Raw genomic sequence first — 13,511 nt, forward strand, 5'->3', positions numbered from 1 at the left:
ACAAGATTCAGCACCTTCTGAGAAGGGGATAAACTTTGTGGTGAAAATAATGTTACAGCACAGAAACAAGCCATTCAGCTCATCATGCCTGTGCTAGCTCTTTGAAAGAGCTGGTACAATTTGTCCTACTTCCCTGTTCTTTCCCCATAGCTTTGACAAAATAAGCATATAATCCCTTTTGAATGTTATGACTGAATCTGTTTCCACCATTTGTAGGAATAAGTTTCTCATATTTATGTTTAACAAAACCTTTCATGATTTTGAACAGCTGTACCTTCTCCCCCCTAACCACCTCTGCTCTGAGGAAAACAATCCCAGCTTTTCCTGTCTCTTTGCATAACTGAAGACCCTTATCCCTGATATCATTCTAGTACACCTCTGCACCCTCTTGACATCCTTCCTAATGTGTAATGCCCAGAATTGGAGACAACACTCCAGCTGAGGCCTAACCAGTGTTTTATGAAGGTTTAGCATAACTTCCTTACTTTTTTACTCTATGCCTCTATTTATATAGCCAAGGATCCTTTATGCTTTGTGTGATGGGGTGTGGCTGTGGGAGGGTGTTGCTACGACCGAGGTTATATCTTTTCTAGTTCCGCTTTTCCATAGGTCGTAACATATATTTAAATATTTGCCCAGTTGCCGATGCAGTCAATCATATACTCTACTCTTTATCCCAGAATAACATACATCAACCAGATTTCTTTAATAAACAACAAAATTATCAGTTTACTATAAAACAAGACTTAACCAGTAACAAAGCAAAGCATTAATACACAGATTGAAATATGAAAGTTCCCTTTTACTTTAGCCCCTCACACACCACACATACGCACACCACACACCGATTAACCAAAAAAATAGAGATTCTCTCTGCAGAGGTCAAAAAAAAAAGACAAAAAAGAATACTTTGGCCAAATACTTGTTAATTCTTCAAGAAAAAAGGGAAGATATGGAAAGATGTCAGTTTTCCCGTTTTGGTTTGGCGTCCCAAATATGCGTAGATGGCCGTCACTAGGATCGTTCTAGAGCCTTTCAGGCAACGTTGAGGATCAGTTTGGCAGGCTTTCTAGGAGAAATGTGGGATCAGGGGTTTCTGGCAGGCTTTTCAGGAGAAGTGCAGCATCATTTTCTCTCTTTCTTATAATTGATTCTCAGGAAGTTCTCAAAGAGATGAAAGAGGTTGAGCTGATGGTGGCTGCTCTCTTGGCTGGTTTTCTCCAACTGCCTTCAAAACAGTTCAGACCCCAACACGCTGTCCAAAAGGAAACCAAAAAGAATATCTCAAGAGTCAAGCCTCTTGACCGCTATAAATTTTGACCTGTCACTTCTCTGTAAACATCTCTCCCAAGTCACAAAGTCCCTGCTGGGTATTTATCTGAACACAGGAGACTTCCAGTAAATGTTGTTTTCAAACAAGACTTCTGTCCTTGCAGTGACCCAAGTGGAAAAAAAAATCCATGGTATCCTTTTTCAGTTTTTCCAAATAAAACAATGTCCATAATTCTAAAATACATGAGTCCTCAAAAAAATACTTAACAAAAATATAGAAGCACTGTCTTAACAGTGTGGGCATGCCTGTGGGAGGGTGTGGGCATGGCTCTGGATGTGTGTGTGTCTGGCTGTCTCGGATGGAGGGAGGGGAGGTTACTGTGTTAGAGGTTGCGTGTATGTGAGGCTGCTTTGTGAATTGTAATTTCATTTGGAACCAAACTGAATTGAGAGTTCGTGAAATTCCAATCCTGCCATATAGCCTAACAAATCCAGGCCCTGTAAGGACTAGGTCTGAGATGGGCAATTATCATCTCATGAGCCGCATTGGCCTCTGCGGCTAAAGCGTGACATTTTGAAGCTCAAGGAACATCTGTACCACACACTTCTGAAAGCTGTCATTTTTGCATTCAACATACAAAGGTCCAAGCAGTGGAATCAGCTCTACCATGAAAGAATTACCTGCCTTTCCAGCTGGAAGGCGCCTTGTGTGATACCAGTACACCTCTCCAGCAGACAAGTGCAAAGTGATGAGTGCATTCTCGGGATGTGACTGTCACCAGCAAGGCAAACATTTATTGCTCATCCCTAGTTGCCTTGAGAAGGTGGTGGTGGATCTTTCTCTTGACCACTGCAGTCTGAGTGGAAATTGTTTAACTTTAGCAGTTAGCTTTGTAACTAGGATTCAAAGTGATGTTTTCCAGTACAGTATCTGGTTACTCTTCTGGACAGCCATTGATCAGTGCAAGTGCACGGTGAAGAGGAAAGGGTAGTTTAGAAGAGCAGTGGTTTGAAATTGGTATGCTCAAGGCTAATGGAATTTTCAAGTAATCTTTAGTTCTTTTAATTTTGGGGGGATTTATTTCAGTGCTGAGAAGTATTTTCATTTCGTGTTGGATTTGAAACCAGTGGCTTTTTGCCAGTTTATAATTTTTATTTCTGGCTCGAGTTGTAAAGATGTGGCTACCGTTGCAGTTTCTGTAATGTGGTCCCTGTGTTGCTGGCACTGCCTGTCTCCACACAGTAATTTACCCTGTTGAACATTTTATTAAATTATTTTCTGACTTCAAATGATAACATTTCTGCCCAGTTTAACATTGCCCTATGGTGATTTGGCATTTCTGCCCAAAAGAGCTAGCTTGTGCCTTAATGTTTTATAAGGCAAAACTGTATCAAAGAGTTCACTTGATATCCAGAGCAGAGAGTTAATGGATGGTGTGAAAAGAATTGGCAATTATACTGCATGGCTGAGACTGAAGAGACGTGTTTCATTCCCCAGGCGCTGGAATTTATCATATACAAATATTCCCCTGATGTATGAGGGTGTTGAGAATTTAATTGCAATATATTTGACTGGTATAAACTGCAGATGTGTTTTTCTGAATTCTCCAACCTGCCGTGGTACTAGTCAGGTGGTGCCCTGTGCCTCCATACCTAATGACTTTGTTAGTGGGAGTTCTGCCTCCCAGTGTTTGAAAATAAAGGCGATGGGCAGGTGTTAACTGAACCGAACTGTGCTAAGAAATGTAAGTGTTGCCTGACAGAATGTCAGTAATATTGGCACTGTGTCATTTGGAATGGTAACTGAATCAAGGAACTCAGGTGAAAAACCAACAAAGTTTTGCTAATTTAGTTGATAACTTCAGGAGGCCGAGCTACAGTGACTGATTTTTTTCCTGTTCCAGTTGTCAGTTTTCCAGGGACACTATTGCATTGATCTACGCCTGGTCAATGTCCTTACAAAATGAGGAATATGTGCCTAACAAGATCAGCCTTCCTTAATGAATATGTATATCCAAGTCCACCAGTTTCCCCCCCCCTCCCCACCCCTAAGGTGCTTTTTATTTTTCTGACATTTTGGGCCAGTGAGATTAGAGAAGCTTGTTCTGGGAATTACACCACTTTCAGTTTATGGAACTTTTTATTCCCAATAAGTACTCCCATGGAAGGTAAAGCAGAGGGTCGATACAGAGTAAAGCTGCCTGTATACTGTTCCGTCAAACACTCCCAGGAGAGGAATAGCATGGATTAGATATAAAATAAAAGCACCCTCTACACCGTCCCATCAAACATTCCCTATCAAATCTTTTAATCACCTTAAACACCTCAATTCAATTACCCTTTAATCTTCTATATTCAAGGGAATACAAATCTAGTCCATGCAATCTGTCCCCATGATTTAAACCTGGTATCATTCTGGTGAATGTGCGTTACACCCCCTCCAATGCTAATGCATTCCTTCCTGAGCTCTGGTGCCAAGAATTGAACGCAGTACTGCAGATGGGGTCTGACCAGAGCTCTGTCCATGTAACTTAACTTCTACCCCTTTGTATTTCAGCCCCCTTGAGATAAAACCAATGTTCCATTAGCCTTTTTAAATTTTTTGCACCTGTCCACCAGCTTTGTGATTTTTAAGCTTGGACCCCTCAATCTGTCAGCTCAACCACAGTTCTGAGCTTCTTGCCATTTGGTTATTGGTAGCTTGGTTGAGACTGTAAATTCATTTCACGTTGAATCCTCACAACCAGCAGATATTTGCCTCTCAACAGCTTGGGTTGGATTCAATCCTGACCCAAAAGTGAAAGATCCGTCTCTCACCCATTGCAGGAACCAGCCTTCTTAATGCAGGCAGATGAAGCTAGTTTCCGTCTTCCCAATCCTCTAACCTTGTTTCTCTTTTATTTCCCTAGTCTGGCTGCTCCACTGCTGGGTTAGTCCTTGATATGCTCATCTTCCTGATGGATGCTATTCAAACAAATTTCCAGCAAGCCTCGGCAGTTGGCAGCAGCAGCCGGGCCCAGCAGGCATTAGATGACCTACACACAATGGAGAAGAACATGGAAATGACTGACCAGCTGATGGTACGCCCTGGAACTGGAAATGGAGTGTTAAGGGTTAGAAAGTGTTTGGTATAGTAATTGAGTATGATGAGTGATGTAACGCTGTGTAATATATGTGAACTGTGTTATTCCTCTGTAACATGCAGTGAAATAATCTCCAGTATCATCCAAGTTCAAATCACGTGCAATACCACTCCTGTCGCATTAATTGGTTGTTAGCACTGGTCCTTCATCGCAGTACACCACACCATGTTAGCAGCTAACTAAAACCCATAAATAATACATTTATATAACGTAACCAGTAATCGAGAATATGTTGCAAAGCAGTGACACGTTACAGGATTGAGTTAGTGTTCTCAGTGAGAGTGAAGCTTAGAGAATTCTTTCTATTATTACTACTTCATACAGTTCCTGCCTCCTTATTCCTTGGTTCTCATTATTTTCTCTGTAAATATAAAGAGATCAGGAGAGCTGCAAAAATAGGTTGTGTGATACTATGCTGAGGGGCAAAGTACATTACAAAATGGAGTATTGCCGGGCAGGCTGTGGTAGAGTAACTGCTGTTGGAGGAATCATAACGGTTCTGCTTCTCACATTTAGAATACTTTTGCTGATTGCACCTTTTTTTTAAAAATCAAGTGGGGTGGGAATGTTTAAAAGTGGTTTGATTTCTGTATAATTTGAGCTGTTAACTGGACTTGCTTAAATAAGCTACCCGCTTCTCGGTTCTTGTCCCGCTATTTTTAAAGTTTGCTTTCACTAAAATTATTCAAGTTGGGTTTTTGATGCTCTGATGCTTCTAATCGAATGCTCTGACCTTGTAGGTTCCAACCCTGGGTTCTCAGGAAGGGGCCTTTGAGAATGTCCGGATGAACTACAGTGGGGACCAAGGGCAGACAATCCGGCAACTAATCAGTGCACACGTGCTTCGCCGTGTGGCAATGTGCGTCCTTTCCTCTCCCCACGGCCGAAGGCAGCACCTGGCTGTTAGCCACGAGAAGGGAAAGGTGCGTTTCATTATCACATATGGTTTTGAATGTTGCTTGGAACAGAATTTACTGTAACCCACTTTTTAGATTTTTTAAATATATTCATGAGATGTGAGCAACATTGATGAGGCCACATTTAGCTGTCTTGACAACTGAGTAGCTTGCTAGGCATTCAGAAACACGTGCAGGATTAAAGTCATGTATAGACCAGACTAGGTGCCGACATCCTTTTCCTAATAAATATTAATGAGCTGGTTAAACTTTTAGGCAAACCTGGTTGGTGCCATTCAGCAAGTTGCTAGATTTATTGAATATTCAGTTTCACAATTTGCTGTGTTGGGATTTGAACTAATGACAATAACAACTTGCATTTGTGTGGAACCACTAATGTAGAAATAGCATTCCAAGGTGCTTCCCAGAGGCAAAAGAAGAAAGTGAGTGCTGAGCAAAAGAAAGATATTAGGATGGGTGAACTAGATCAGAAGTGGGTTTTAAGGGGAGTCTTAAAAGAGGAGAGATAGGTGAAGAGGCGGAGAGGCAATTCTAGATTTTGGGGCTTAGGCAATGAAGGCACAGTGCTAGTGGTGGTTGTAGGGATAGACAAGAGGCTAGAATTAGATTAGCGAAGAGTTTAGGGGTCGAGATTGTAGGGATGGAGGAGGTTACAGTGCGAGACCATGAATGGAAGTAAACACAATGATTTTCAGACTTGAGGTTGGGAGACCAGGGGCCAGTATACGTAACAGAGGACAGGGGGGATGGGTGAACAGGGCTTGGTGTGAGATAGTGCAGGTGTATCAGAGTTTTAGATGAACTGATGTTTATAGAGGGTAGGATGGGAGGCAGGTCAGGAGAACACTGCGGCACAGTGGCGCAGTGATTAGCACCGCAGCCTCTCAGCTCCAGCGACCCGGGTTCAATTCTGGGTACTGCCTGTGTGGAGTTTGCAAGTTCTCCCTGTGTCTGCGTGGGTTTCCTCCGGGTGCTCCGGTTTCCTCCCACATGCCAAAGACTTGCAGGTTGATAGGTAAATTGGCCATTATAAATTGCCCCTAGTATAGGTAGGTGATAGGGAAATATAGGGACAGGTGGGGATGTGGTAGGAATATGGAATTAGTGTAGGATTAGTACAAATGGGTGGTTGATGGTTGGCACAGACTCGGTGGGCCGAAGGGCCTGTTTCAGTGCTGTATCTCTAAATAAATTTTAAAAAAACATTGGACACTCTGGAGCTGTCAAAGGCATTGGTGAGGGGTTCAGCAGCAGATGGGTTGAAGAAGGGGTGGAGCTGGGTGACATTACGGTCTTTGTGACGGAGAGCATGTGGGGTTGGAAACTCAGCTCAGGGTCCAACTGGATGCCAAGGTCGTGAACAGTCTGGTTTAACCTGAGACAGTTGCTGAGGGGGGGGAATGGAATCGACAGCTTATCCAAGACTTCTTGTCAGACAGAGAGTCGATTGGAGCTTCGATTTTTCATAGCATTGTTAACGGATGTATCCATACAACCCATCTTCAGTTCAGACTTGATGCCACTTCTTTCCCTTTGTTATAGATCACAGTACTCCAACTATCAGCTTTACTGAAACAGGCTGATTCAAGTAAACGGAAACTGACGCTGACCCGTCTAGCTTCAGCTCCGGTTCCTTTCACTGTCCTGAGTCTGACTGGAAATCCATGTAATGAGGATTACCTTGCCGTGTGTGGACTGAAGGTAAGTAGTGTCTGAAACCTTCAGAAAGCCATACCTCTTGTTGAATTTGTTTAGATGGGATTGTGTCCCTGCATCTGGTTCACATACACAAATCTTTGAAGGTGGCAGAACAATTTGACACGGCTGTTTTAAAAAAAAAAAAAATGCAGGATCCTTGGCACAGAGTTCAAAAACAGAGATGTTATGCTAGACCATTATCAATCACTGGTTGGGCCTGATCTGGAGTAATTTGTCCATTTCTAGGCATTCCAGTTTCTGAAGGCTGTCAAAACCTTAGGGTGTAGCGATGAAGTAGAATGGTACCAAGTATGAGGAACTTCAATTATCAGGAGAGACCAGAGAAGCTGGGATTAGTCTCCTTAGAGCAGTGAAGGTTGATAAGTAGAAACTGCCACTGGCGAAAGGGTCGGTAGCCAGAGGACACCGATTTAATATAATTGGCAGAAAGTCCGGGGGAAATGAGAATTTTTCACACAGTGGGTTATTGTGATCTGGGATGCACTGCCTGAAGCCTAGTTATGTTATGGCCATTGTATGCTAGAAGTTCTTCCGTATCTTACCTACCTGCGTCACTTCAAGCACTGCCCTGTTACATGTTGAATAAAACCTTAAGCTTAGAGCATCATATTAGAGACATCATGATGCTGGAATGGAAAGTTGGTCTTCTGGAAGAATATCAGATTTGTTGAAAGGTGTCTCCCCTTGATCAACACTCCCTTTAGTGATCCCTACTGGACAGTGGACATTGAAGGAGGACAGATTCAGACTGGTTGCGTTGACTGCTCAGTCAAGTAATTTGCTGACCGTACTAATATAAAAAACAGAAAATGCTGGAAGTACTCTGGTCTGGCAGCATCTGTGGAGAGGGAAACAGAGTTGACATTTTAGGTCATTTTTGTTTTTTTTTCAGATTTCCAGCAAATGCATATATTTTGCTTTTGTATTACTGACCTTACTGTCTAGGTTCATATGTGAATGATGGCTCCTTTGGTTAAGGTCCAGACCACTGCTGTTAACCAAGGAGCCATGCTCCAACGTGTGATCACGGAGAGGGGAGTTTATTTTATAACTCTTGTCACCGTACCATTCAACATTCCCTAGCTGACAGGATGCTATTGCTTACTGACAGTGATTTTGGTTACAGTCTATATAGCTCCTCGAGAGCATGAGACTGTCATGCATAGATCACTGACTTTGCCTCTCTGGGTCATCTCATGACAATTCCATATTTAACATTTTAATATAGATAGATCATATCGCAGTAACATAATCTGTATGTACCTCACTTTCCAGGACTGTCATGTTCTGACATTCAGCAATTCAGGATCAGTCTCCGATCACCTTGTTCTCCATCCACAACTTGCCACTGGTAACTTCATCATTAAAGCAGTGTGGCTGCCAGGGTCACAGACAGAGCTTGCGATTATTACAGCAGATTTTGTGAAGGTAAGGCTGGTGTAGCAGTGTATAATGTTTTATCTGCTCTACATTTCTCTTCCAACATCATCTTAGATTCCACTACAAAATGGAGATGCGTATCTGGCTGCAAAGGCTTGTTCATTCCATTCTGATAAAATGTTGCCCTTGTTACAGTGGCTGGTGTCAAGGCTGGAGGATGGAACTTTTCTAATTTGTGCCACCCACTGTCTGCTTCAGACGCTCCTGGGTCAGGGAGAGCCTATGATACATTTTGGGTGATCTATGTTCTGCGCACCCTACTGGCAGAAGAACAGCCCCTACTAAAGCCTGGTTCGGGTATAAAATTAAAAGCCGACCCGACCACGGCCAATCTGAACTCGACCCGAGCACTATAATTTTTCTTTGCTCCCGACTCGACCCGAATGTCCTTCATCTGTTCCAGCAGCAGGCTATTCCTGCAACTGGAGTTGTGGGGAATCATGGGTAAGCCTGATCCCATGACCTCTTGGAAGCACTGTCCAGCCTGACCTGACCCGAGCTTGAATGCTGGACTCGGAATTTCGACCTGACCTGACCCAAACCTGACACAAATAGGCGACAGGTTTAGATAGAGGATCTGGATCGGCGCAGGCTTGGAGGGCAGAAGGGCCTGTTCCTGTGCTGTAATTTTCTTTGTTCTTTGTTCTTTGTAGTCGGGTTTGGGTCAAGTAGCCAGGCTTTAGCCCCTACCATGTCCCTGAATCCTTCTACAGCCCACAGCAGCTCTTGTGTGGAATTAAAGGTTAATTTGCTGCAGGCTACCCAGAAACTGGGTTGTGACTGCTCAGACTCATTTCTTTAAGTACTCTTGCAGCTAAGAGTGAAGGTACCTCAGTACTGCATTTGAACCGAGGTCCTAGAGCGACAAGGGTCCTACTTGTTTTACGATCCAGTACCCAAGGAGAGGTTTTATATTTGCTTATTCTCATATCCCTGAGTATTAGCATTGTAAGAAAATTGTGTATCTCTGCAAGGTATGAGTTACCATGATCTGTAAGAAATGTAATATTTGGACATATAGAATATGAAAAAATAAGTATCCTTAAAAAGACTTGTTAGAGCCCAAGTGTCTGCTCAGTTGTCCTTAAATTGTGTTATATTGCAGAGGCTAAACTGATTTTAGTTCTCATTTCAAAGTTGGCTTTAAATTAAAATAGAAGATTTCATGTGCTCTAGCAATGCAAGCTGCTGCTGCAGAACATTATTAACAAGTAAAAAGTCAGGTGCATTATGAAGTTCCTTCACAGGTTGTGTCCTCACCTCTGCTCGCAGGTTTATGACTTGTCCACTGATGCCTTGAGTCCGATGTACTATTTCCTTTTGCCAAGCTCGAAGATCCGTGACACAACATTTTTGTTTAATGAGGAAGGGAAGAGTATTATTGTTATCATGTCTTCGGCTGGTTATATCTACACCCAAGTGATGGAGGAAGCAAGCAGTGCTCAGCATGGACCATTCTATGTCACCAATGTGCTTGAAATCACGCATGAGGATCTGAAGGTCTGTGGAAAAATGTGCATGTTTACATAGAGTTCTGTACTGTAAAATGTCTGATTTTTCTACCCAAATGTAACATTTTCTAGTTTCTGGTTCGCGATGGCCACACAGAATCAATCTTACTGCACAGACCAACTGGGAAGTGGTGAAACTCAACTGCTATAATGGTTTGGCTAGGAATTAAACCTGGGTTGTCTGGGTTGGATTTGAAATCTGATGATGGTACTGGACTTGCAATGCAGAGATTGTAAATTCAAATGCCAGTTTGGCAAATTATAGAGTCATAGAGAGATACAGCACTGAAACAGGCCGAGTCTGTGCTGACCAACAACCACCCATTTATACTAATCCTACATTAATCCCATATTCCCTACCACATCCCTACCATTCTTCTACCACCTACCTACACTAGGGGTAATTTACAATGGCTATTTTACCTATCAACCTGCAAGTCTTTGGCTGTGGGAGGAAACCGGAGCACCCGGCGGAAACCCACGCGGTCACAGGGAGTACTTGCAAACTCCACACAGTGCAGTACCCAGAACCGAACCTGGGTCGCTGGAGCTGTGAGGCTGCGGTGCTAACCACTGTGCCGCCCCATTGTGAAATTGAATTCAATAAACCTGGTAATTTAGGGCTGGCAAGAAAAAGAACTTGCTGCCCCTGCCTGGTCTGACCTGCGTGTGACTCTATGAATGAATCTCTATGATATGTTGCCCATATCCTAACAATAAATTTTTTTAACGTTTCAATATTTTGGTGCTCAAGCTGCCACTCGGAGCTGTTTTGAGCACTCGGGCCTTAAAAAGACTTCATTTATATAGCACCTTTCATGACTTCACATCCCAAAGCACTTTGCAGCCACTTAAGTACTTTTGAAGTGTAGTTGCTGTTGTAGGAAACATACAATATTTGCTGATTTCCTAAGTACCACAAACTGTGGAATTACATGTGTTGTATTTCCATTATCTCTACAAACTGAAAATATCAAATTGGGAAAGGAAGGTGCTGATCGTACACATTTTCTAATAATCTTCGTATAGATGGCAGTTCTGTGCACTGGCAGTTGGTTACTTTATTAACCGTATGTCCTGTTTAATCTAGAAATTACCTGGAGAAGCAGTCTGTTCTGCAGGTTGCTCAGTACATAGTCAGACAAGGACAGCTACCACCGAGGAGCCTTTTGGTCCTGTCTTTGTCCTGTAGACTGTCCTTCATCCATCGAGCAAGAGCCTTGATCCCAATCTCTGTCCCTCTCCTGTGTTAAGGATTGAACTACCAAACAAAACTATTACTTTAAATCAAGCCCCTGCTTACCTCTGTGTTGGTGTCATATTGTTTGAGCTGCCAGGTCTCCTGTGCTCAATGCATGAAGCCATTCTAACATTCCCAGTGAGACTATCACTCGTGCTTAGTGGATGATGTGTATTATTGTTATAGATAATATTCAGTAGTTGTCTGTCTACATTTTCTGATTAGTTGATGATTTGATTTGTTGGGCGGAGCCTGGCACATGTGCCTTGGTTACTGAGCTCCGGCTGTCACCACTCCCCGGCCTCGGTTACTGGCGCCCGGCTCTCACTGATCCCTGGCCTCGGTTACTGACCCCCGTTCTTGCTGTTCCCTGGCCTCGGATTGCTGGACCTCAGCCCTCGATGCTCCCTAGCCTCGCTTACTTGGCTGCTGATGACGACTGTGGGGGGATGCGGGGTGAGATGGGTAGGGTGGGGGGGAAAGAGGGGTGAGGCAGCATGAATGGGAGGGGGGAGGGGGGAACGGCACTGGAGTGGGGCGGGCACGGGCGAAGTGGGGACTGGGGGGACGGCATAGGGAGGGGAGGGGGGATGGCATGGGGGGGTGGTTGTGGAACAGCCTGGGAGGTTGTGATGGAGATGGCATAGGAAGAAGGGAATGGGATATGGATGATATGACAGGTATGGATATGTCATGAGGGGGATGGCATGGGAATGATGGAATGGCATGGGATGGGGATTTAAAGAAGTGCTGTTGCAATAAAGATACTAATTTCACCACAGATGTTTTGTGGGTCTCTGCTAGGTTTTAGCTAATCTGGTATGCAAGAAGCATAAGACATTAAAAGCAACACTCTTATAAGTAGATAAAGCCAAAAAGATCGTTGTTGGTTAACTAGGTTTTATGGCAAGGGGTGTAATGTTATTGTACAATATAAATATTGAGTTGTAATGGAATCTATAAACAGCTAAGAATGTTTATGAATAGGTTAGAGAGCTGGTTGACGGAAAGGGGTAACTCGGTGGACGATTAGGATACTGCATGTGTGGAAGATGGGCACCAACATAGACTTATAGGGCTGAATGGCCTGTTTCCGTGTTGTAATTTCTATGCATGCTGATGCTCGAAGTTACAGAAATGTTTTGTTTTAAGTCTTGGGATTGCTGGAAAGGCAGGTATTTATGGCCCATTCTATGTTGCCTTGAGAAGGTGATTTAACAGTCTTGCTGGGTCACTTCAGAGTGCAGATAAGAGTCAACAATGTTGGTGTGAGACTGGGGTCGCATAAAAGGCAGATCGCTCAAGAATGGCAGGTTTTCTTCCCTAAGGGGATAGTAGTGAGCCAGTTGGGTTTTTACAATATCGCAACAGCTTCATGGTCACTTTTACTGATATTCATTTTTTATTTCCAGATTTTTCCAACACTCAGGCTGCCATGGTGGGATTTAAATTCCCTTTCTCTATATTACTACTAGTCCAGTGACATAATCGCTATGCTACCTCTTATCATTTTTACTGGTGTGATATCTGCATTCCAAACACAATATTAAGCTAATTAGTGCTTTAATCCATTGATTGGATTGTTGTGTAAATGTGTTCTGTTCCATGTACACACCTGAACATAGTTCTCCTTTTCTTTCCAGGACAGTAATGGGCAGGTTGCTGGCGGTGGTGTCTCCGTCTATTACTCCCATGTTCTGCAAATGCTGTTTTTTAGTTACAGTCAGGGCAAGTCGTTTGCTGCCATGTTAAGTCGCACAACGCTGGAAGTGCTGCACCTGTTCCCAATCAACCTGAAAAGGTGAGTGACGCCTAGGAACTGCCACCTGGTGAGGGTCAGATGGCCCTTCCAGCAGCTTCTCAGAAATTGGGCTCTTTTCAGCTTTGAGGAACCTGCTGTATTCCATGTGTTTATGCTAATAATTAAAATTAATTAGCGAAACGTTAAGTGCCCCAACAGAGACTGGTATGCAAAATGATAAGTAAAAAACTGTAAATGCTGGAAATGCTCAGCAGGTCAGTCAGCATCTGCGGAGAGAACACACAGGCTAAAGTTTCAGGTATGGAATCTTGGTCAGAACAGTGTCTACATCTGAAATATCTCCACAGCTGCTTACAGTCTTCTGGGACTTGGAGGGTTAATATGTAGTCAACCGTAGGTGTCAGACGGTTAAAACTCAATGATATCTACTCATATCTCTTTTTCTATCCTCCCCATTCTCTGCTCTCCCCTTTTCTCTGGTTGCCTTGCCCCATCCCCTTTTCTTCC

General features: G+C 43.3%; 1 protein-coding gene across 5 annotated transcripts in view; it reads left to right on the forward strand.

Annotated features, from left to right (window-relative positions):
- Positions 1 to 13,511, forward strand: part of ubr4 (ubiquitin protein ligase E3 component n-recognin 4) — a 187,034-nt gene that overhangs the window by 70,388 nt on the left and 103,135 nt on the right. For 3 of the 5 annotated variants that reach the window (XM_068017283.1, XM_068017284.1, XM_068017287.1), the window contains exons 39-44: positions 4,182 to 4,385; positions 5,156 to 5,338; positions 6,875 to 7,033; positions 8,327 to 8,479; positions 9,764 to 9,991; positions 12,886 to 13,043. In XM_068017283.1, the coding sequence (XP_067873384.1) occupies positions 4,182 to 4,385; positions 5,156 to 5,338; positions 6,875 to 7,033; positions 8,327 to 8,479; positions 9,764 to 9,991; positions 12,886 to 13,043 (1,085 nt within the window). The remainder of the gene's footprint in view (positions 1 to 4,181; positions 4,386 to 5,155; positions 5,339 to 6,874; positions 7,034 to 8,326; positions 8,480 to 9,763; positions 9,992 to 12,885; positions 13,044 to 13,511) is intronic. The other 2 variants (XM_068017286.1, XM_068017288.1) reach the window with 1 other exon arrangement.

This window comes from Heterodontus francisci, chromosome 37, assembly GCF_036365525.1.
Source record: "Heterodontus francisci isolate sHetFra1 chromosome 37, sHetFra1.hap1, whole genome shotgun sequence".
Taxonomy (NCBI): Eukaryota; Metazoa; Chordata; class Chondrichthyes; order Heterodontiformes; family Heterodontidae; genus Heterodontus; species Heterodontus francisci.